At 42.1% G+C, this 19982-nt stretch overlaps 1 protein-coding gene across 4 annotated transcripts in view; it reads right to left on the bottom strand.

Annotated features, from left to right (window-relative positions):
- LMO3 (LIM domain only 3) overlaps positions 1-19141 on the bottom strand; it is a 56462-nt gene extending 37321 nt beyond the window's left edge. Inside the window, exons 1-3 of one of the 4 annotated variants that reach the window (XM_042050258.1) lie at positions 18964-19140; positions 18681-18746; positions 10962-11175 (exon numbers count right to left, since the gene is read on the bottom strand). In XM_042050258.1, the coding sequence (XP_041906192.1) occupies positions 10962-11167 (206 nt within the window). In that variant the 5' untranslated portion in view covers positions 11168-11175; positions 18681-18746; positions 18964-19140. Of the gene's footprint in view, positions 1-10961; positions 11176-17604; positions 17737-18680 lie in introns of those variants that run through there. The other 3 variants (XM_042050260.1, XM_042050257.1, XM_042050256.1) reach the window with 3 other exon arrangements.
- Between the last annotated feature and the right edge of the window lie 841 nt (positions 19142-19982).

Below are 19982 nucleotides of genomic sequence, written 5' to 3' on the forward strand. Positions count from 1 at the left end.
GGGAGTGGATAAGAAATACTTGTCCCCTATATCATCTTTTTGATACTCTGCTAAAAGCAGCAGTATATTTGTTATATAATATTGACAGTGTTGCACAAATAAGCCAAACAGGAGGCACGTGGGAGTTGGTGGCAAGAACTAACTTTTTAAAAAAACACACCTTAAAACCAGAAGGATGAGGAGGAAGAGCTGGGTCTCAGAAGAAAAGTGTTTATGGTGGTTAAATCAGACAAACTTATGAAGTGGTTGTACGTCTGCTGAAACAACCTTACCATATTTTTATACAAGCACAGATATAAAACAGATAAAGATTGCTTTTTCAAGCGGTCACAAAGAAAACTGTTTATCTGCCACCATAGTGAGATGATGTGATTAATAACAAGATTACTCAGGATAGTTCGTTCCAGAGTTATTTGTTCAGACAGAGTGTACATACCTATCAAGACTGATAATCTGGCAAATTGCAGTAAATTTTGCAAACATATACTGGCTTTTATTCAGAGTAAACCTCAGGGATCTTGTAGCAGAGGAGGTATATTTGTATGGGGAGGGAAAAGAGGTGGATGAAAACAAGCACCCGCTCACCGCAGCACGGAGAGGTTGTGCTTCTTGTGCTCACCTTCAAATTACCCCATGGCCAAGTTGTAGAATAACTTGCACTGGGTGCTACCACCTACCCTACACATTTCAGGGGTGCTCTTATAAGACATACTTGTACATTTTACCTGTAATTATCAAATGAGAGTCTACGAGGAGCAGGGAGAATAAAGAAAGGTGCGGTTATGGCGACTACAGGAAAATGCTCAGGCTGTGCTGCACCTGGAGACAGAGAGTAATTGGGACCCTGCCTGGGACCCATCAGGGGTCATAATGAAAGGCCTCAGAAGAGCACAGAAGACACCCACTGCTGGATGTGTGCTCGTGGAGCTGCCCTTGCTCTTTGTTTTGCTCTCTGACTCTCTTCCCAGCAGTTCACTCCGCATTATGACTGAATTAGGTAAGGAGGTGCTGGGGGAAGTGCTCTTGGCTAACTTCAGAGTACAGCCAGGCTCATTAAAACCAGCACATTTGCTGCAGTGTGTGCAGCATTTCCTCTAGGTTTTAAGATTGTTTTAGTAAGCGAAGTTCTGAGCAGAAAGAATACATTTTAATTTAGTTTTTAGTGGCCCCATTATAAGTATTCAATGTCATGCTGGATTTTAATTTTATTTTTTATTACTATATGGAGCACAAAAAAGCATGAATGGAGTATCTTAATAAAAATGAACATATTCTTCTAGAAGCCTGAAGCTGCTAAGTACACAGCACTTGTTCATTAGCACAATTTTGGAGCATGAAGGGAAAGTGCATCGAGAACCCAAGATGCACAAGCATCAACACAAAACCTCAGGGCTTTTTAGTAAAGTTTTGTCTCACCTCCTACTGCTGTCTCCCAGGAAAACTGTGGAGAGCAGAGCCCACAAGCTGCCAGTGGGTTGTAGAGACAAGCCTGGACTTGGACCATTAAATCATTCACCAGCAGTTTGATTTGGGACAGTGGTACGTAGGATTAGCATACAAATAACCATCCTTCCCGTCAGAGACAAACAGGGCAAGGTTGTCACAGGTGTCAAAACTTTGATTGACGTCCTAGACACGGCAACAAGGTGCCTGGCCAGGATGAGAGCCGTAGGTTTGAGCTTTTCCTGGACCAGGGGGCCAGGGAGGTTTGTCAATAGCACACGAAGAACAGGGACACAGCAATTCAAGGTGGGTTTGCATTCCAATTTCAAATATTTGGCTTTACATGTTTCTAAATTAATAGGCCCTATACCTTTCAATAGGATTATTCAGGGTACACCAAGTCAAGCATGTAGTACACATTTGTAGGATTAGATTTAATGTTATTTTGGTAGAGAGCATTCTTAAATGTATCAGATTACAGATTAAGTAAGGAAGCCAGCAAAACACTAGTGCAGAGCAGCTTGTTATTGCAACTGCCCTCCTCCTTAACACTTTGTATAAGGCAGACAGACACATTAGGCTTATAAAGACTTATTTGAAAAGGTTTTTTTGTAAATCCACACCTCAAATCCTAGAAACTTCTGAATTCCCTATAAAATTTGTGTAACGCGAATTAGAAAGGGAGAAGTGAAGTCTGTTCCTTACGGGAAAATGAGTTTTTAAGTTTTCTATTGTCTTAAAAATCTTAATTTTTTAAAACAAATTTTGAGAAAGGGTGGTAGCTCTGAACTGAGCTCAGTCCTGACTTCCGAAAAAACCCCAAGATTTATGTAGAAACAGCCACAGTGACAGAAGATTAGAAAATAATTCACAGTGATTGCAATTTCCATTCCTAATCTGCAGCCTGTAACTCATTTGAAGTATCCCTGCCTAGAAATTTTTCCTTAAAAAGTATCTAAAAGACAAAACCAAGTTCAGTGGTTGTTACTTGCACTATTGTTAGAATTTGATCAAGAATAATAAATGCTTCTGTTTCTTAGAGTGAACACATTTACAGAAGTGGTTAGTTATTAAAACTATTTACATCAACTTTTCTCTAATACATATTTCTCTTTAAAGCATCTGCAAAGAAATAATACTATAAAACAGAATAAAACGACATTTATTTTATCCCATGGTGGATCAGTAATGCTGTTCAATGCAGGGTTACAATATAATAAATATTACCCACTAGGCTAAAACCTGAGAGATGGAGTATGCTGATATTTATGGCTTGGACACTTGTCATGAACAAAAATCAGGTTGGGTTCTCAAGCATTTTGAACATTGTATCAAAATAGATGAAAGAATGTCAAGAGAGATGTGATCATTTCTGTACATTAAATCCAAGGCTTTGAGCTTTGTTAAAAACAAAGGTGTGATAGCAGCAATACAAGAGCAAGGGTGCATTTACTACTACCTGGTGTAGGATAGAGTTTTCTTAATCAGTCCAATACAACAATTACGGTATATTCAAATGTACAACTTGACATTCTCACTAGCTCTCACCCCCCCACTTCAAAATTCTAAAAAAGATACAATAAATCCATAATGTTCTCTGCTCTTACCTCCCACCCCAAAAATATTTTATCTTTTCATGTTGTGCAATTACCACTTTCATCTGCTATGTGCCAACATGAGATGTTATCATTTTCGCAAACGAAAAGATGAAAAGTTTAAATTCCACTACTACAGAACGCCACTTCACTCAAGACCTGCAGGGGAATATCCCAAGGAACATCCTTCCAGAGACAAGCACACTCTGCTCTTTATAAAAAGTAGTGATTTTCTGCTCATGAGAAGTTTCCCTGTGCTGTGCTTTGCTATAAAATAGATCAACACAGTTCACTCTAGTCCCAAAGGAAAATATCTTGCAGTTAATAATTGGGATCATTGTGCTCTTTGAAAAATAGGTGCCAAATACTCTCCAGTTGCTGGTAGCTGCTGTTCTGATGTCAAGTGGGGAGAGAGACTGGATTGTGGATTCCTTATGCTCTGGATCATGGATTCCTTATGCTAGCACTCCACCACAACATTTTAGTACATCCCTAAATTAAGTCTGCAACTAACCATGCCAGTTGCCACGGGGTTGTCAAAAAATGCTCCATGGTCAGCATTCATTTAAACTCAGTCCTCACTGGTTTCGAGAAGATGAGATCATGATCATCTTGCAAGTACCTGTAGAACGTGGGATGAAGAACTCCCCCATGATCGCTACGTGTAAATATCACACCAAACAGATATGCAGAGATTTATATGCAATTTGAAAGCTCTACATGAAATTTGATAGATTCATACATACAGCTAAGAAAAGATGCACCTTTCTAGAGATGATTTGGACATCCTTTTTTTGTTCTTAAATTATGGATCTACTGATCTCCACAGCCATTTTGAAATGTCCCCATGAGATGCAATGAGACCCAAGTGTTGAAAGGCAAATTGATTCAGGATAGGCAAGAAGCAGCTTCAGGAAGATGTAAAGTAACAGCCCCAGAATTACATTACAGGGAAGGAGGTGTAGAACAAGTAAAGCTTTTTGAGAAGGTTGCTTCAGATGTTTGTGTCTGAAAAACTTCAAAAATTCCAGAATATTTTGACCCAAAATCCCCCAAACATGTAACTATTACTTAAATTTATTTAAAAGGTCATCCATTAGTATACTAAGGAATCCATTAGGAAATTAGCCATCAAATAAATAATGCATTTGATACGGTATTCCCAGAATATGGATTCTTAAGGACGGCGACAGTTAAGACTAGTTTCATTTGGAAACCATATCAGTGTTGCATACTGTGTATTTTGGTTTCCAAATCCATCATGAATATACTGAACTTCAGTGAGGAATTAAAAAAGAAAGCAATTTCTAAAGTCAGGAGGGCTAAACAGGTGTGCAACAATGTTAGCTCATTTTGATTTTTTACATGTTATTCAAACATCAACATCCAGAAGGAATGCTATATATTTGCTGGAAGACCTGAAAAATACAGTAAATATCAAGTAACAAAATTCAGGAATAGACCTTTTCTTTTAATTACATGGTAGGGACTTGAGGGTTTTTTTTCAGTTTTGTGTAAAATGTCCCCAAAAATTAATGAAAATTTCAAACACATTTAAAAAAATTAGAAATGTGCATTTTTTTAAGGAATGGATATGTAGAAGAAATCAGAACTTTTTAAAGGTATCTCTGTGTTAGGCTATTAGAACTCAATATTATTCTACTACATTATGCATGGATGCTTTGTCACACATACACTTCTGGTCAAGAATGCAGAAATTGTCCAATTAAACCTTGGCTATCAAATCCCATGTCACAATGCAGTTGATAATATTCATTCCTGAAGTCAATAACTTTAATATGGCTATTATTTTAAAGATATTTCATGAGAAGTACTAGTCGTAAAGTCACTTCTGAGGAAAAAAAAATTATCAAGGATGAAAACAAGAAAGTTGCATTTCTTTTAAAAGAGGTTACAGGAAATACTAAGCAGAACTACTGAATTGTTGTTCTTTCACCAGGAACGTTATCCCATCCTCTGGCACTGCAGAATTACTTCGTCTTCCCCAAAATCACTGCTTTTATTAAGCTTTACTGAGCTGCTCTGTATTGGCAAAACCTTTGTAGTAAAATAATTTTCCATCAAAATACACGGCACTGTAGCACTGTAATGAAGAGCTGTAGGACAGGCTTTAAGAGGCACGGTACTTTCATCTGAAAAGTCTCCTGAAATTCTTTGAACGTTTCCAGGGGATTAATGAGGTATTTTGACAACACACGCGAAGCGTAAGGTTTTCAAGAAGCCTTATAAGAGGGAAGATCCACATTCTTGAAAATTAAACTGTGTATTTTAAGCCCCTAAAAATAACACAATTATTAAAAATTTGGCAGCTCTGAAGAAAACTACCAGCAGATACAGGGAAACACATGGAACTACTGAAGAGCGTCAAACTTGAGTACACACATTTCACAGCATTTCAACATGACTTAAACACCAATTTTAACAGCTTAATTGAATGTTTCTTATTAAAAGCTATCACAGATGAACTAAAATAAGAACAAGCTAAACTAGCCAGAGTGTAACTAAATCAAAAGCATTATTCTTTGCAAGTTGGGTGGATTAACTGTGAGTGTGTGCATCACTCTCCTTATCCCTTTCAACAACTGTTAAGGTGTTTGGAGGTTTTCAAAACCTTTGGCAATTTGTGGAAAAGAGAGTATTCTTGCCTTTTTTTTCCTCTTTCCAAGACACACTAAATGATACCATTTATGTAAATTTAGAAGAACACCCATCACACACAGCAAAATTAGAACAAATGAGCTGCTACACCTACCATTTTTTAAAGTATTTAAAAAATATTTTTAGGGAATGTTCCTGCAAACTACTAGTCTGTTGAATGCTTTAATGCATTGCAACAAGAATATTAGTGTATAAATAAGGGTTCAGTTCTAAACAGCTTTAGTGAAGAAAGTGGAGCTCTCAAGCCTCACTTCCATAAGTACCTCAATATTCCTGAAAACCCTGCTTGAATCTTTAAAGGTCTACCCTTATTTAATCAAGCTGGGCAAGAAACATGTTGAGGAGGCATTTTGAAAACAATTTATAACCCACTACCTATGAAAATATGCACACAGAGAGTATTTATACATGCATTTAAGCAAGCTGATAGCTTAGGTGTTTGTAACACTGCCCATGACGTGAGAGAGGAATGGGATCTGCTAATCGGCACCAGGCCACAAGACATTTTAAGTCTCTCTAAGTGCTCCTACACAGTAATTTTTTAAAATAATAATTGCCTTTAGAGTGTGAGCAGTTGTACAGGAAAAAGCTGTTTCCTAAATTCTGCTCTTTTCAGTCTGCACTGAAGCTAAATATTTTACAGAGGCAGTGTCTTTATAGTGCTTATGGTTGAACACTACTTTCTGTAGTCAAGTCTTGTTATTTACAAGATCTTCTCCAATATCCAGTTTTAGAGGCTTGGCTTTTCTCAGGTCTTTATCAGCAAGTGGGGAAGAGAACAAACCCAACGTGTTCCATCCCTTTCTTTGGGAATGGTGATCTACTAATTTTCATAGCTGTTCAGTGGTACTTTTAAAGTCTGCAGTATATTTACAGAAAGAATCAATACCGAGGTGGAGGGGGAAGAGTGGGGGGAGAGGGTAGACTTTCTGTCATCATCCTCCCTATTCTAAATAAGGTTCTAGATGTGTATAAGGGCAAAAATTCCACCCCAGTATATTAGTTTTGTTAATCCTTTTCTTATGATCTTGCATGCCTGGCTAGGGAAATTATGCAAGAAGTAATAAAAGTTCTAATTCAATTTCCATGTTAAGAGACGGATTTGGAAAAAAAAAGATATATATATCAGAAACCATATTCTTTGTGTTTACTAAGAGATATGCACTCCAACATTTAGTGTCATGGAGCTGGAGTTAAAACCAGAAACGGCAAAGATAATTTAGCTGCATGAATGCCTGCTCTTCAGTAAAATGCTGCCAAAATTAAATAGGAATGAAACAGCACTTTGTAGTCATTGGTCGCTCAGCGGGGTTTGCGTAGTTAAAAACCTAAGTGAAAAGGGTGATTGACCTACATTGCAACTAGCTTAGCACAGCTGTACTTTCATATTTCTGCTGCATCCGAGGAAGCTCATTATTTAATACAACTGAGTTACATGTAATTGTTGGTCTTTTATTTTACACTTCTAGGGGCCAGATATTAATCTCAAATGTGCAGCAGGCGTTACCGTGCATCTGGAAACATCCACGGCTGCCCATTCGCAGGCAAGGCCAAGAGAAGGGATTGCACACAGTTGCACCTGAAATTAGGAGGCTGCCCAGGGGTAGGAGAACCTCACAAATATGCAGAAATCAAATGAGCAGATGGAACAGAAAGCAAATCCCTTGGCACCCCAAAGGCAAACGCTCTGCTGTTTCCCTATTGTTTTGAGCAGAAGCAGCCCAGAACGTGCAACCAAAGCACATTTCACACAACTCATACCTGCGGTTTAAATAAGTAATAACATTCCAGTTAACAACCAGTTTGACATGTTAACAGCCCAAGGGCTGTTAACATAATGACTGGTCATTAATGGCAGTAATGACAGATTTCAAAGGGAATATCGTGCTTGTAAATGGACATGCTGCCAGTCAGAAGAGAGGACAGAGCAGGATAGGCTGATGCATTAAGATGTCACCGTGCAGCTTTGGAGGAAAAAAAGGGGAGAAAAAAAAGTTCTTGCATATTTCACTTACTATAAATGGACTTGAAATGTTGGCGTAAACCTAAGTTCCTTAAATTAAGTCTTCACTTTCCAACCCAGGAGTGTATAAGCAGAAGACAGAAGCCTGCAGGGGAATTATACTCTGCATATCATTTTCATGGAGTGTATTATTTCTAACACTGAGCCCTTTCTTTACTCAAGTCAGTTCCCATCCTCGTTAACAAAACGGAGCTCGTTCCTGCCACGGCCACCCTGATACCCTGGTGTCGTACGCCACCTCGGAAACCACTGGAGTGCCTTACATGAATCAGATTCCAGGGCAAAGCTTCTCACACCCGGAGCATCTTTCAAGCTCATTACCTCATTAAAAATTCCTTCCATTCCCTCAATCCCTCCCAATCCGGAGAATAAGGTTTTAATGTAGTATAATTAACTAATTTTACCAAAGGAGACAGCTAAAGCAAAGCAAGTTTTGAAGTTCTGAAGATACAGAGTATTTATAAGAAGCTCAAAGTGGGGACCTCAGGGCTCAACTGCAGCACGAGAGCGTGCATCAGGGCTGAGGGAGGGGGTAGTTTTTTTGTCAGGCATTTCTAAATGAAAGATACCGGAAATATTTTTGCAAACAGACAAACACAAAATCACACCATTTATGAACACAAATGTGAATGCTAAAGCACCCAAACTGGCTACATGATTGCTTGTAGCATCTGTAGAATGCCTGTCTTATTGAAAGGCATAATGAACACTGAGAGACAAGTTAATAAGCAATTTTACTCTTTATAGTATCGTTCAAGCCACATATCCTCTAGAGGGCACCACATAAATTAATAGGAAGCCAGAACAGTTTTACACGCAGCAAAGACTCCCTTTATGATTAAAAAGAAAAAAACCTAAGAAGATAGTTTGAAACCATAATCGAACTCTAATGTGATCATTAGTACAATGCAATTTGTTCCTTAAATTCGTATCAAGTGGGTTGCTAAATATGAAAGCTTATATGACTACAAAGCTAGAGAAAATTTAACTAGTTTGTACATTAGCATTAAAAAGATGACTTTTATAGGTTCACTGCATAACTAAGTAGATAAGATGCAATGAGGCAAATGACTATCTGCAATTACCTTAAGTGCATCAGTTTGAAGTTTAGTGTAAATACCAAGTTTAAATCTATGCACTCACAAGTATCACTCAAAAAAAAAAAAAATCATAACAAAATAGCTTCATTAAGACTCAATAAATCCAGAGACAAAAATCTGAAACATCTTAAAACCAGTTATAGGATTTCTCATGTATGCTGGTTTCGTGTGCAAAAGTAAAAGGTGTTGTGTGTGAAGAAAAAACTGAAACACCAGTTTTGAATGTGATCATGAGAGAAAAAGACAAAAAATTCTCCTTTCTCTGAATCACTTAGTGTGAGTTTTAACAATCTGTTAGCAAAATATTTACTCCTGTTAAACCTTCAAAGACCAGAGAGCAAGAGCGTGTGTGAATGCATCTGTGCTGGGGAAATGCTTTGCTCATATCTTTACTACCACATCATTTCTGGTTTTGATTTTAAACATTTGATTTCAAAATAGTAGATCTGCTGCACTAGCGCTTGGGAGATTCAGTAAGCTCAAAGTCTCCAGTAAATTTGGAACTCAGATGAAACAGCCATAGCAGTTCTCTCGCTCCTGCAGGCATTTGTTGTGTAAAGATTATTAAAATGGGTTTTGAAAGTTGGGATGTTACTTCCCCCCACCAAAAGCTTTTCCAAACCCTCTCTACACACACTCACCTAAAGACCACAAGTGACCTAGGTTCATGTATAACAATTCCCTTCTGTTCCAACAGTTTTTAAAAGTGAGGTTTTGTTACCTACTGCTTTGGCAGCTTTAACACAGAGAGTTTAAGATGCAGCCTCTATGCTAAGTTCCCAGCACTCTATCTTGGGTTCAGCTCAGAGCTTTAATAGGTAGAAGAATACTTTTACCATTAAGAAGTCTAAGCCCACCTGAAGAACCTGATCTGCCTTTCAGCCCCAGCTCAACAAATGCACAATGCGTTTGTGAAGGTTTTTGTTCCACTCTCTTTTTCTAGAGGTGGTTATGTGGAGAGCCAGAGTACCAACAGCTGTTAGTGCTTTAGTCTTGTTTCCTGTTCCAACCAACCCACGGTGTAGAGCTTGGGAACTGATCAGTGTGTGGGAACCTCCTGTTTGGTACCTGTACTTAAGCTGAACTTAGAAGTTAACGCATTCAAAAAGAATTTTAATTTTTCCCCAATGTATTAGCGACTTCGACGTCCCTTTAAAAGGAAAAGGCTTCACTAAAGGGGCAGGGGAAATATTCCCAGGAGTTCACCTTAGCCTGGAGCAGCTAGTCTCATTAGACCCCCTCTACAGGGAATGGAGGAAAGGTGTTGCTATAGGAAATAGGTGCTTGGAATCACCTCAGAGGAGCCTTTTCTCTCTATTTACTATTGAGAGCCCAGGGAAACTAAACTTCCCAGTTAAACTTATGTCTTGCAAAGCTGCCCTATTGACACATGAGCTGCAGATAAACTATCCTGGTGCTGCTTGTCCGTACTTTGCTATGAGTTATTCCTCAAAAAGTTCTGAGAATGTAGGTCCACGAGCAAACAAGAAGATAAAAAAGCTGATTTGGTACCTCTAACAAGTGGCCACAGGTTAGCCAGCATCCCACCCAGGTCACCAGCTGAAACTAGGAGCAGAGGGGATTGGAGCTCAGACACATGGTTACTAAAAATGGGGAAGACAGTTGGGTCATCCTGGTCCAGCTTCTAACAGCTGAGTGGCAACATTCACAGAAGCTTGAGTGCCACAAATGAAATCCCTTGGCAAACTAAGAGGACAAAAGCGAAGACGGGTGAAACACGCCTCCCTCGCAGGGTTCAAACCCTGCCCTGAAGCTGGTGAAAACCATGCATCTGGTTTCAGGCTGCTACACCTGGCCACCACTGTGCTGCCAGGAGGAGAAGACCACCACCTCCCCAAGAGCACGGTGCTGTGGGAAGCATGGGGGGAATTACTCTCTTCTACACCAGTATCAGCATCAGAAATCTGGCAACCACCTCCACAACCTGGTTGTGTGCACTTTTTGACTCAGACTTTAATTTAATCTCCATGTTTCAGTACTTGTTTCCTCGTTTCCACACATACTCAGCCTTGCAGCCCTGCTTATGCGAGAGCAGCTCCATAGGGAAGGCTGAACAGATTTCCCGAGTTTGTCAGCGAGTGGAAGAAGGCCGTGACCTACCTCAGATAGTCTCTGCGACAAAGGATAAGGTTGGCTTTGGTGTACAAGGTAGAGCCCACCTCCCCCAGGCGACAGTCACAGCAGGCACATTTCAGGCAGTCTTCATGCCAATATTTGTCCAGGGCCTTTAGAAGATATCGGTCTTTAATCTTACGGTTGCAGCCAGCACAACCTTTCGGCTTGGTGTCTGGCTGGACTGAGAGCATTTGTATACCTGAAATACAAGAAGACAAGAGAAGAGTGAAAATAGATATTCTCTCAAGTACAAAAACTCTTGCCCTTTTCTTCCTCCACCTCGTTGCTGCTCCCCCCCACACCCAGTTCATTTAAAAGCCAGTGGTGTAGATAGGATAAAATAACCTAGTCAGTCCACAGCAAGCTGAAAACAAGGCTCAGATCAATTTGAGAGCAGAAACTTCCACTGCTCTAAGTTCCACAGCTTCTCTTTAACACCTCATTTACCTGGTCTCTTTGCTGAAAAGAAATATGATTTAAAAAATAACATGAAATATTAAAACAGTTCAAAGTCATCCAATTTCAGCCACAGTATGCGATATTTAGCAATGCAAAATTTAAATAAACAGCATATCTCCAAAACTTAGCCACCCAAAATTTAAATAAACAGGGTATCTATATGGCAAACATAGTTAAGTCCACATATTTGGACTTATCTGTACTATCTTCATAAAATATAAAAGCATTTCAGATTCCAAAGAAGAAAAGATTGAAGCTTTTAGAGGCACAGGGCAAGCGTTTCTGGGAGACTTGACATAGAAATTTTGATGCTGGCAGGGGGGTGTTTTATTTTTTAATATTGTAGTTCTTTTTAAACATATTAATGAAGTGATGAGATTTCCAAAGACTTCAGTACCAGCAACGCCAGTCACAACCTGCAGTGTAAGGACCCTCTGAAAAACCTGACTTAAAATAATCTGCACAAGGTCAGAGAGTTTCCAGTTTGTCAAGGAAAAAAAAAAAAAAAATAGAAATGCTGCCCCACTTTCCAATCCCAGTTTTAGCCAACAGCTACCTCAGGACAAGGAGTACAGTAGTGTCCATTAAGTATATATACACCTTTTGATGTAATAGCTGAGAGCATTTAAAAAACCATTCAAACACCTGAAACACTGTTTAATGGACAGAACTGGCAAAAAGTGGAGCACAGCTGAGTGATGTTACTCAGAGCAACACAGCCAGCTTCCAGGGATGCATTCAAAAATCAATTGCCCTCGGCTTTACAGTAAATGGGGAGAGGTCGCTGCCCCAAAGTGCTCACACACTGGTCTCTCTGGTTAGCTGCATGAGCTGCCATCCCACTGCACTCAGACTAATTCTCCGAAAGTTACTTCTTAGGATAAGCAAAGTAATAGCTCTGTGGATATTTTAGTGGACATCAAACAGGCACAGGAGGGAAGGGAAGAACCGACGACAGCAGCTTATCTCACTGTTTTAAAGCCAGTGATGTAACTTGAAAAAGGTGTTACTCATTAGAACATATCCGAATATTGCAATGAGGATTTGCCAAGACTGGGGAACAAATGTTGTTGCCAACAAGCAAATCCTACTCCAACATTTGGGGTATGGAACCCTATTATTATCCAGAGACTGGAAAAGGTCAAGTAGATTCTCAGAGCAAAGAAGAACAAATTCAAGAGCCCCTCATCATGAATGTTCTACTAGCTGGAGTTAAGAAAGCTTGGCAGTCCCAGCCTCTATCAGCAGATCTTGGCTGGTGCTGTAACACCCCACCACAGGCAGGCAGGTTCAGGGGGCTAGAACACAGACTAGCTGGGGTTTCTTTGGTTTGGTTTGTGTTTAATTTTTTGAAATCTCTCGTGAGAAAAGCACGGAAACCAGCATAACCTTCAAAGCAGTGGTAGAGTGTGTCTTTATGGATATCAAGGTTACAGAGACAAGAGGCTGAGGCATCCCAGGGATCTCCACACAGGTGTACGTGGAACGCATGGAACCTACGTGGAGCACAGTGACTGCATGGCCAGTTTAGTGACTTTCCGGTGCTCCCAAGCTGAACTCCTAAGTCCCACCTGCAAAGCTGATCGCTGAGTTAGAAATAGCAATTCTTATTGCAACACATGGGCACGGCAGCCTTGCTCCCCTCTTTGCAGTGCAGCCTACCACACACCTTGGAGTGTGACACATTTCCGTGGTGGAGGAGCCGTTCAGTGGTGCGCAGGCAGTTCTGCTAGCGGACACCCCGAAGCACCCCGGCAGTGCTGCTGCACCACATCTGCAGCTCATGATAGAAGTGTAAGGCCTATATTTTTCTATCAGCCAGTTTAAAATTGTCAGTGCTGCCCCTCCCATCACTCCCCAGCCGATGCTCATAGCTCCTCACCACGTAGTTACTCCTAAGATCTGTCTCTCATTCCCAAGGGGGAGGATGAGATCCAGCGACCTGCATAGGGCACCACAGTCTGTGGCAGATCTGGGAACGAACACACACATTTCCTCTTGAGAAAGCACCACGAGACAAAGGCTGAGCCTTTGCAGCGTTTTCAACTGACAGCTGACTCCCCTGAATCCAGGGTACATCACTGAAAGAGCAAAGTAACATGACTACAAATAAACGACTCAAAGCATGAAAATATCAGAGATTTTTGGTAAGGAACCCTTTACCAGACCGTAAAGGGAAGTCCTGCTGAAACTCTAATAACATCACTTGGTCAAAAAGCCTTAATCTGTAACGTTGCTTATCGCAGTAGAGTGTAAATATAAACTAGGTGCCAACAACAGGCTTATCCCCAGACCCTCTCTTTGGCCGTATAGAGGACAAATGCATAAAATCAGCCACAATTTGTATAAACTTCTTGTAACTCGGTAAAAAAAAGTTTAGAAGCATGAAGGGCTGTTCTAGGACTTTAATCTTTAGCTTGAGGGAAAACAGAATAAACTAGGAGCTAACACAGTTAAAGGCTTTAACAAAAAAAATCTTAATGTAAAAATTTCATCGCCTGATAAGGAAGCGGGTTAGAGAGTGGAGGCTGACAGTCTCTGATCCAGGCTGATCTACTGTCCTGAGCTGTCTGAAGAGAACAAGATGCCACAGAAACATGGCCAATCTAGTGAATGTCTGAGCAGATTGCAGTAATCAAGCCTGATAATTCCCGAGGTATATGCTGCAAACATGAGGTTATTGTATTACAAATAAAACTGCAGCCTGCACATAGCCTGCACAGCTTTTGAAGTATTTGCTACACGAGGAAAGTAGGCAGAGCCCTGTCATTCACACTGGTTAGACCAAACCCTTCTTGTAGGGGCAAGTGCAAAGGGGCAAACATGCCACGGAAGGAGTATTTGCAACCCTACATGCCTGTTTTCCTGATGCAGAGAGAAAAGGTGGTGCTGACACCCCACTGGCAGCATCTCCAGATTGGGGATTCAATCTGCAGCAGCTTTTGGAGGGAAGGAATGCTCTTCTGCTGTGAAAGATCTGATCTGTTCTCACTTTACTTGCAATGAAACTGGTTCTATTTTATTATTTAAAAATCCCCGCTTCCTTGTAAAAAAAAGAAAAAGTTATGCTTTTTTTGAAACATAGGAGGGTTCTAAACAAAGTCAAGAAGTGTTTGACATATCTCCGAATTTGAAAACGTCCTTTTCTTCACACGCCCCGTTTAAATTGCTTAGTTCTGACAGCAGAACATTTTATTACTTTTTTCCTGTATTGTATGAGCCACTGTAGTGCAGATCACCTCACAGACCATCTTTCTTCCCTTTAACATTCCCATAAGATCTCTGATGGTGTTGCACTTTTCAGATACGTGCTCGTGTATTTTTAGCTCTCCCTTAATTTGGCAATAAGAATACTTTGCAGTTTACTGGTGCCCAGCTTTTCACAGGCTGCGGTTTAAGTACTCATTTATTTCCTAGGACATGGGAAAAGCCCTTTCAGAGGCTGACAGCACCCACAAACCCATCCAAACTGCTCACTGCTGAAATATCAGGTAGCAGTGCACAGCACTGCTGCCTGGTTGCCTTCCTCTCCCCCTCCCCCAGGAAAGCAGAGCTTATGGAGCACTTTCAAAACATCATACAATTCCCTAAGTGCTACACCCAGGCTGCAAAAAAAAAAAAAAAAAAAGAAAAATCAAACCCAGCTTTCCCTTCAGTTCTGCAGAGTCCTACCCATGCTCTGCATCACAGAGCAGATCTGTTCTCAGAACTGAGAAATTTCAGTACCTAGTCTGTCACTGTCAAATAAACCCTTTTTATTTCACCCCAATATGCTTTCAAGGGCTTCCTCTATCCTTCCCTCCTTTCCCTCCCTTCCTCCACCCCCAGTCCCCAGGATACTGCACAGAAACTGCAGAGCTGTGTCAGGAATAAGACTTCTTCATCACCATTCACCACCTTTAGGATTTTTGAAGGGAGAACTTAATAACCTGACTTCCAGGTTTTTCAGATTTCTTTCGATCTCCCCAAATAAGTTCGATGCAACTGGCTGCCCTCCCTGTTTATTGTTATTATCGTGTGATGAAACACTGTCAACTGATTTGTAACTATGATTTCGTGATAAAGAGGAAGGGTTGCTGGAAAAAGCTAAATTAGGCTCCCAGGGAAGGGAGAGAAGCAAAAATCCATCTCACTCAAATCATCACCCTTCTCAAAAATCAAAGGGAATGAAGATTTGATGTAATGAACTATATTGTGTTAGTGATTTAGAAGCATCTGTAAGCGGGATTAGTCCCTGGTGAGCTGAGCTGAGCATGGCATGAGACACTCAGAACTCAGCTCTTGTTTGTGGTACAAGCAGTCCTTGGGAGGAAGAGTTGGATATTATGCACTGGATCTCTTACAAACTTTTAAAGACCACTCTTCCCCCCTTTTTCAGAGGTATGCACACAGTTCTACCAAGGACAGTAGCACAAACAGCCCAAAAGGGAAAACAAGCCTCTATTCAGAAAAAAAAAATTAAAAAATCAGTTTGGAGCAAATTAACTATTGGGTGGATCAGTCTTTAAAAGCGAACTGACAGACAACACACAGTCAACGAGAGCGTTAGGGGTCTAGGAGGAGATAAAAAGAATACTTTTCTGATGCTTTCCTACTTTGTAGCTTCATCCTAAAAGCATTCAGAGCTCCAGTAATTCAGGGCAACACACACAGACTTGGAAAAAAAAAAAAGTTAAGCTTTCAGAAGCTAAGAAACATTTCAGAACTCATATGTAGCACATCAGGAGTCGTAACTAGTTTTAGATTGGCATGTAAATTGTTCTGTGGAAAATTCTTATTGCCTCCGAGACCCTGCTATTCTGAGTTATTTGACAGTTTAAGGGAAATCATAATTAAAAAAAGAGACATAAATAATAGCCTGTGCAGTGTGGTGCACAGAAATAAGTGGAACCATTTCATTTAAACTCTGGTGAGCTTTTAATTGCCTGGATTGCATTGTGAACCAGCCTAACGGTTGATTGCCTCCATTATGCTCTCTTGTTCTGTGCCATTCATCCGCACAGTCTCAGCTTCTGTAGTTAACACAACAAAGTAACCGCAACTCCATAACACTCAGGGGTTTTTTAAAAAATAAAAGTAAGGATTTCAGTACTCTGAATATTGTCTCTTCTGTATACTTTTGAGTTAATTTTCCATGGTATATAACTAAACTTCACCTCCTGCCCCTTCTTCTACAGAGGAATCTGCTTTTTTTCTTTTTTTATTTTTGATTTTTTTCTTTCTTTCTACATAAAGGATATGGGTTGGGAAGGAGGAGATGGAAAAAAAAAGGAAAAGAGAAGAGGTTAGGCAAAAAATAAAAATGGGAATGCAGTCCCACAGCTGGGAGCAGTGATACAGATTAAAAGAATTTGGCCAACATGGCTAGTCGATTGCCAAGAGACACCAAACAAAAGATTTCTCTTCTTCTTTCCCCTTCTCTTTTTGAAAGCTAGATTGGGCCTAAAAGCTTGTTTCTCTCTGTTCACTGGCCCAGAGCATCCCTGCAGGCTGTAGCCCCCTAAGGGACAACACAGCAAATAGATGTACCCAGATCTCAGGGACCGGAGCTGCTTAGCTATGTTCCTACCCCTGGCGTGTCCCCCCCCCATCTCTCTCCCCCAGCCCCCCCACCACTCTCCCCCTCCTTTTTTAGAGCAGTGGTGCTGGGAACCAATTTGATTCCCTTTTTCTCCAATGCAGCTGCAAGGCTCAGAGATACTGACATTTTTCCACTCTTATCAGTTTAATTACAGTTACCATGGCAGCAAAGTGCTAGTGCTTGGCAAAGGCCAACAAGAGATTTGCAAGACTGAGTTCAATTTTGATGCAGCTCACATGCAAAATAAAAAAATAAATAAGAAACATATACTCCACAACAAAGAATCCCTTTTCGGAGTTAGACGCTCAAGCCCTTTATGCCAATTCCTTTCCGAGCATCACAAGGATGGGGAGAGGGAGGTGTCGGGGACAGCACGTCGCGATGTTTGTTGCACCGAGCAAAACGAATCGGTTTAAAGCGCGGTCCTACAGAGCTGTCCTAGGAAGCGGTATTTCGGGTCTCCTCAGAGCTCACGCTGGCACAGCCGCTCGCCACGGCAGCGCGTTGGGGATGGAAGAGGAAGGAGGACCCCCCGCCTCCCCCCGGGAACGCACCGCTGCGCGCCAGCGCCGGCCACCGCCGCCTTACCAAAACTTTTCTCCTTTTTCTGCATGAGTTGATTTACGGGCGCCTGGAGAGCTCCTTCTCATTGAAGCACCAAATCCCGGCAAAAGTAGCAAGTGCTTCCTCGGCTCGGGTCAAGTGAGCGGGAGCGTGGCGCGCCGCAGCGGGGGCGGGGGGCGGCGGGGCTGGGGCTGGGGGGACGGCACACCCCGAGCCGCCGGCCCCGCACGGCGATGGCGAGCGACAAAGCCACATGCTCCCCTAACTCTGCCGTAAGCCTATAATCCCAGCGGTCTCTTAGCTTTGTTGTAACAAATGGGTTTGATTAAACTGTCACATGCGGCGTTAGCATACCGTATCGTGCTCGCTAGGAAGGGAGAAGGTGGGGGGAAGAGGAAAAAAAAAAAAAAAGGCGGAAAAAAAGAGAAATGCTCGCAGACAGAAGTACCGCTTCGCAATGCCAGCCTGGCTGCCCTTGCCTCACGCCGGTCCGGGAGAGGGAGGATGCGGGAGCCCGGACCCGCAGCCGGTGCGCGTCCCTGCCGCCCCCAGCCCGCGCTGCCCCCCGGGCTCCCCGCCCCGCTCCTGCCTCCGCTCTGCCCAAAGGGTTAACCCTGCACCGAAGCAGTTGCAAATTAAACTGCCGTACGGGGAGGCTTGTGGATTAAAGCCGGGGAGTGGGAAATTAACCGACTCCCTTGATAATTGAGAGCATGTTTCGAGAAGCTCTGGAAGAAGCAAGAATAATAATAACAATAATAACGGGGAGGGGGGTAGTGGTGGGGCTGCAATTCATTGTTAACTTTGACTGCTATTTCTCGAGACATACAGTCGGATGGGTTTCGCTCAGCATCCTCTGCTTGCATGTATTTCATGTCTCATCATAAAAATAATGAAGCCTCACATGATTTAAACAAAACAGTCTCGGCAGAGCTGCAGCTTGAGTGAAAGTTGCAGTGCAGAGATGTGTGTGTGTATTGCAGCCCCGGCTTATGACTCAGAGAGGGAGAGAGAGAGAGAGGGAGAGAGAGAGGGAGAGAGTGATGCAGGCACACATACACAAATGACCCAAAGCTTATGTACACAGTTGCCTCGCTTACCTTCTCAATTAAGCGATACAGGGGAGGCAGTTCAATAAGCACAGTGGCTGCTTTGTAGCTCTTCTCCTTGGAAAAGGTCAAAAAGAAGCATTGTTTGGGGAAAAAAATAAAGAGGGGGTGGGAGAGATGGGGAGGGAGATCGCTATTCTTTAAGTTTAAAATAATGAGGTCCTCAAGGATCCGCCAAGTAATTGTGTTGACCGCATCCGAGCTACAGGTGTCCTCCTTTTAGTATCTTGCAGTCCAAGGCTGTCTGTCTCCGTCCTGGCTGAAGACAACTTACCTAAAGCAGCGTGTGAGGAGCCGAGTTGAATGAAGTCAGGGCTTTATCAGCTGCAAAATGCAATCCCTTACCAGCCAGACATAATACAGCAAAAGAAAAGGTCACTCAGTTATTACTGAGCCAGCAGAGCCCAGGCAGCTCTTGTGGAAGACCACAGAGAAGCAGCTCCCTTCCGATTTAAGGCTATTTACCTCTCCCCCCCTCCACCCACCCACCCACCCTTCCTCTCCCCCCTCCCAACTCCCCCTTTCTCTCTCTCTCCCTCTCGCTTTCTCTCTCGTTCTGCAGCTCGCTCAAGTACAGCCGCCCTCGGAAAGTGCAAAGCAGCCAGGAGACAGATTGGGCTTTGTTGGTAATTTCCCATGGTGAAAATTTACAAGCCTGCAAGTGCAGTCAGCAAAACCACATGCATATGCTAGACACAAACACCAGGGACACACACACACGCACACACAAGTGACCTCTGCTGAAGCGGCTCAGGATCACCTTCCCAGAGAGTGCTCCAGGAGCACACCCGGGCAAGCAGGGGAGCGTCGCGCCCCCCACCCGCCATCACTCCTCCCAAAATACTTTGCTTAAACAAAACCAGAAGTTGCCCACGCAAAAAGGAAAAAAAGAAAAAAAAAAAAAAAAAGGAGAAAAAAAAAGCAGCAAGATACATATCTCTCTATTAATGAGTAATGAGAAAAATCCCTGAAGGTGAAAACTCTGCCTGTCTCCGTGCTAGATCTGAGCTGCTCAGAAAGCAGTGGAAACTCCAGCGTGAAAGTTTCCTGCTCCCTGGCGCAGTCCCGGCTGTGCCACCCCTGGGCCCCGCTTGCCACATGCCACCCCCCTCACTGCACTTTTGAAGCTGAATGCTGAAGGAAGCCAAGCCATTTCCCCCCTACAGCATCCTCATCCCAGGAGTTGAAGACACATCCTTATTCTCTACCTAGTGTTGGAGGGGGAGAGAAATAATAGACATGGAGTTGTAGGTGCTGAACACCCTTGACCACAAGACAGACAGACATGCAAAC

This window comes from Corvus kubaryi, unplaced genomic scaffold (genome assembly GCF_017639235.1).
Source record: "Corvus kubaryi isolate FWS band 111438036 unplaced genomic scaffold, C.kubaryi_AGA036_p1.0 72, whole genome shotgun sequence".
In the NCBI taxonomy this organism is placed as follows: domain Eukaryota; kingdom Metazoa; phylum Chordata; class Aves; order Passeriformes; family Corvidae; genus Corvus; species Corvus kubaryi.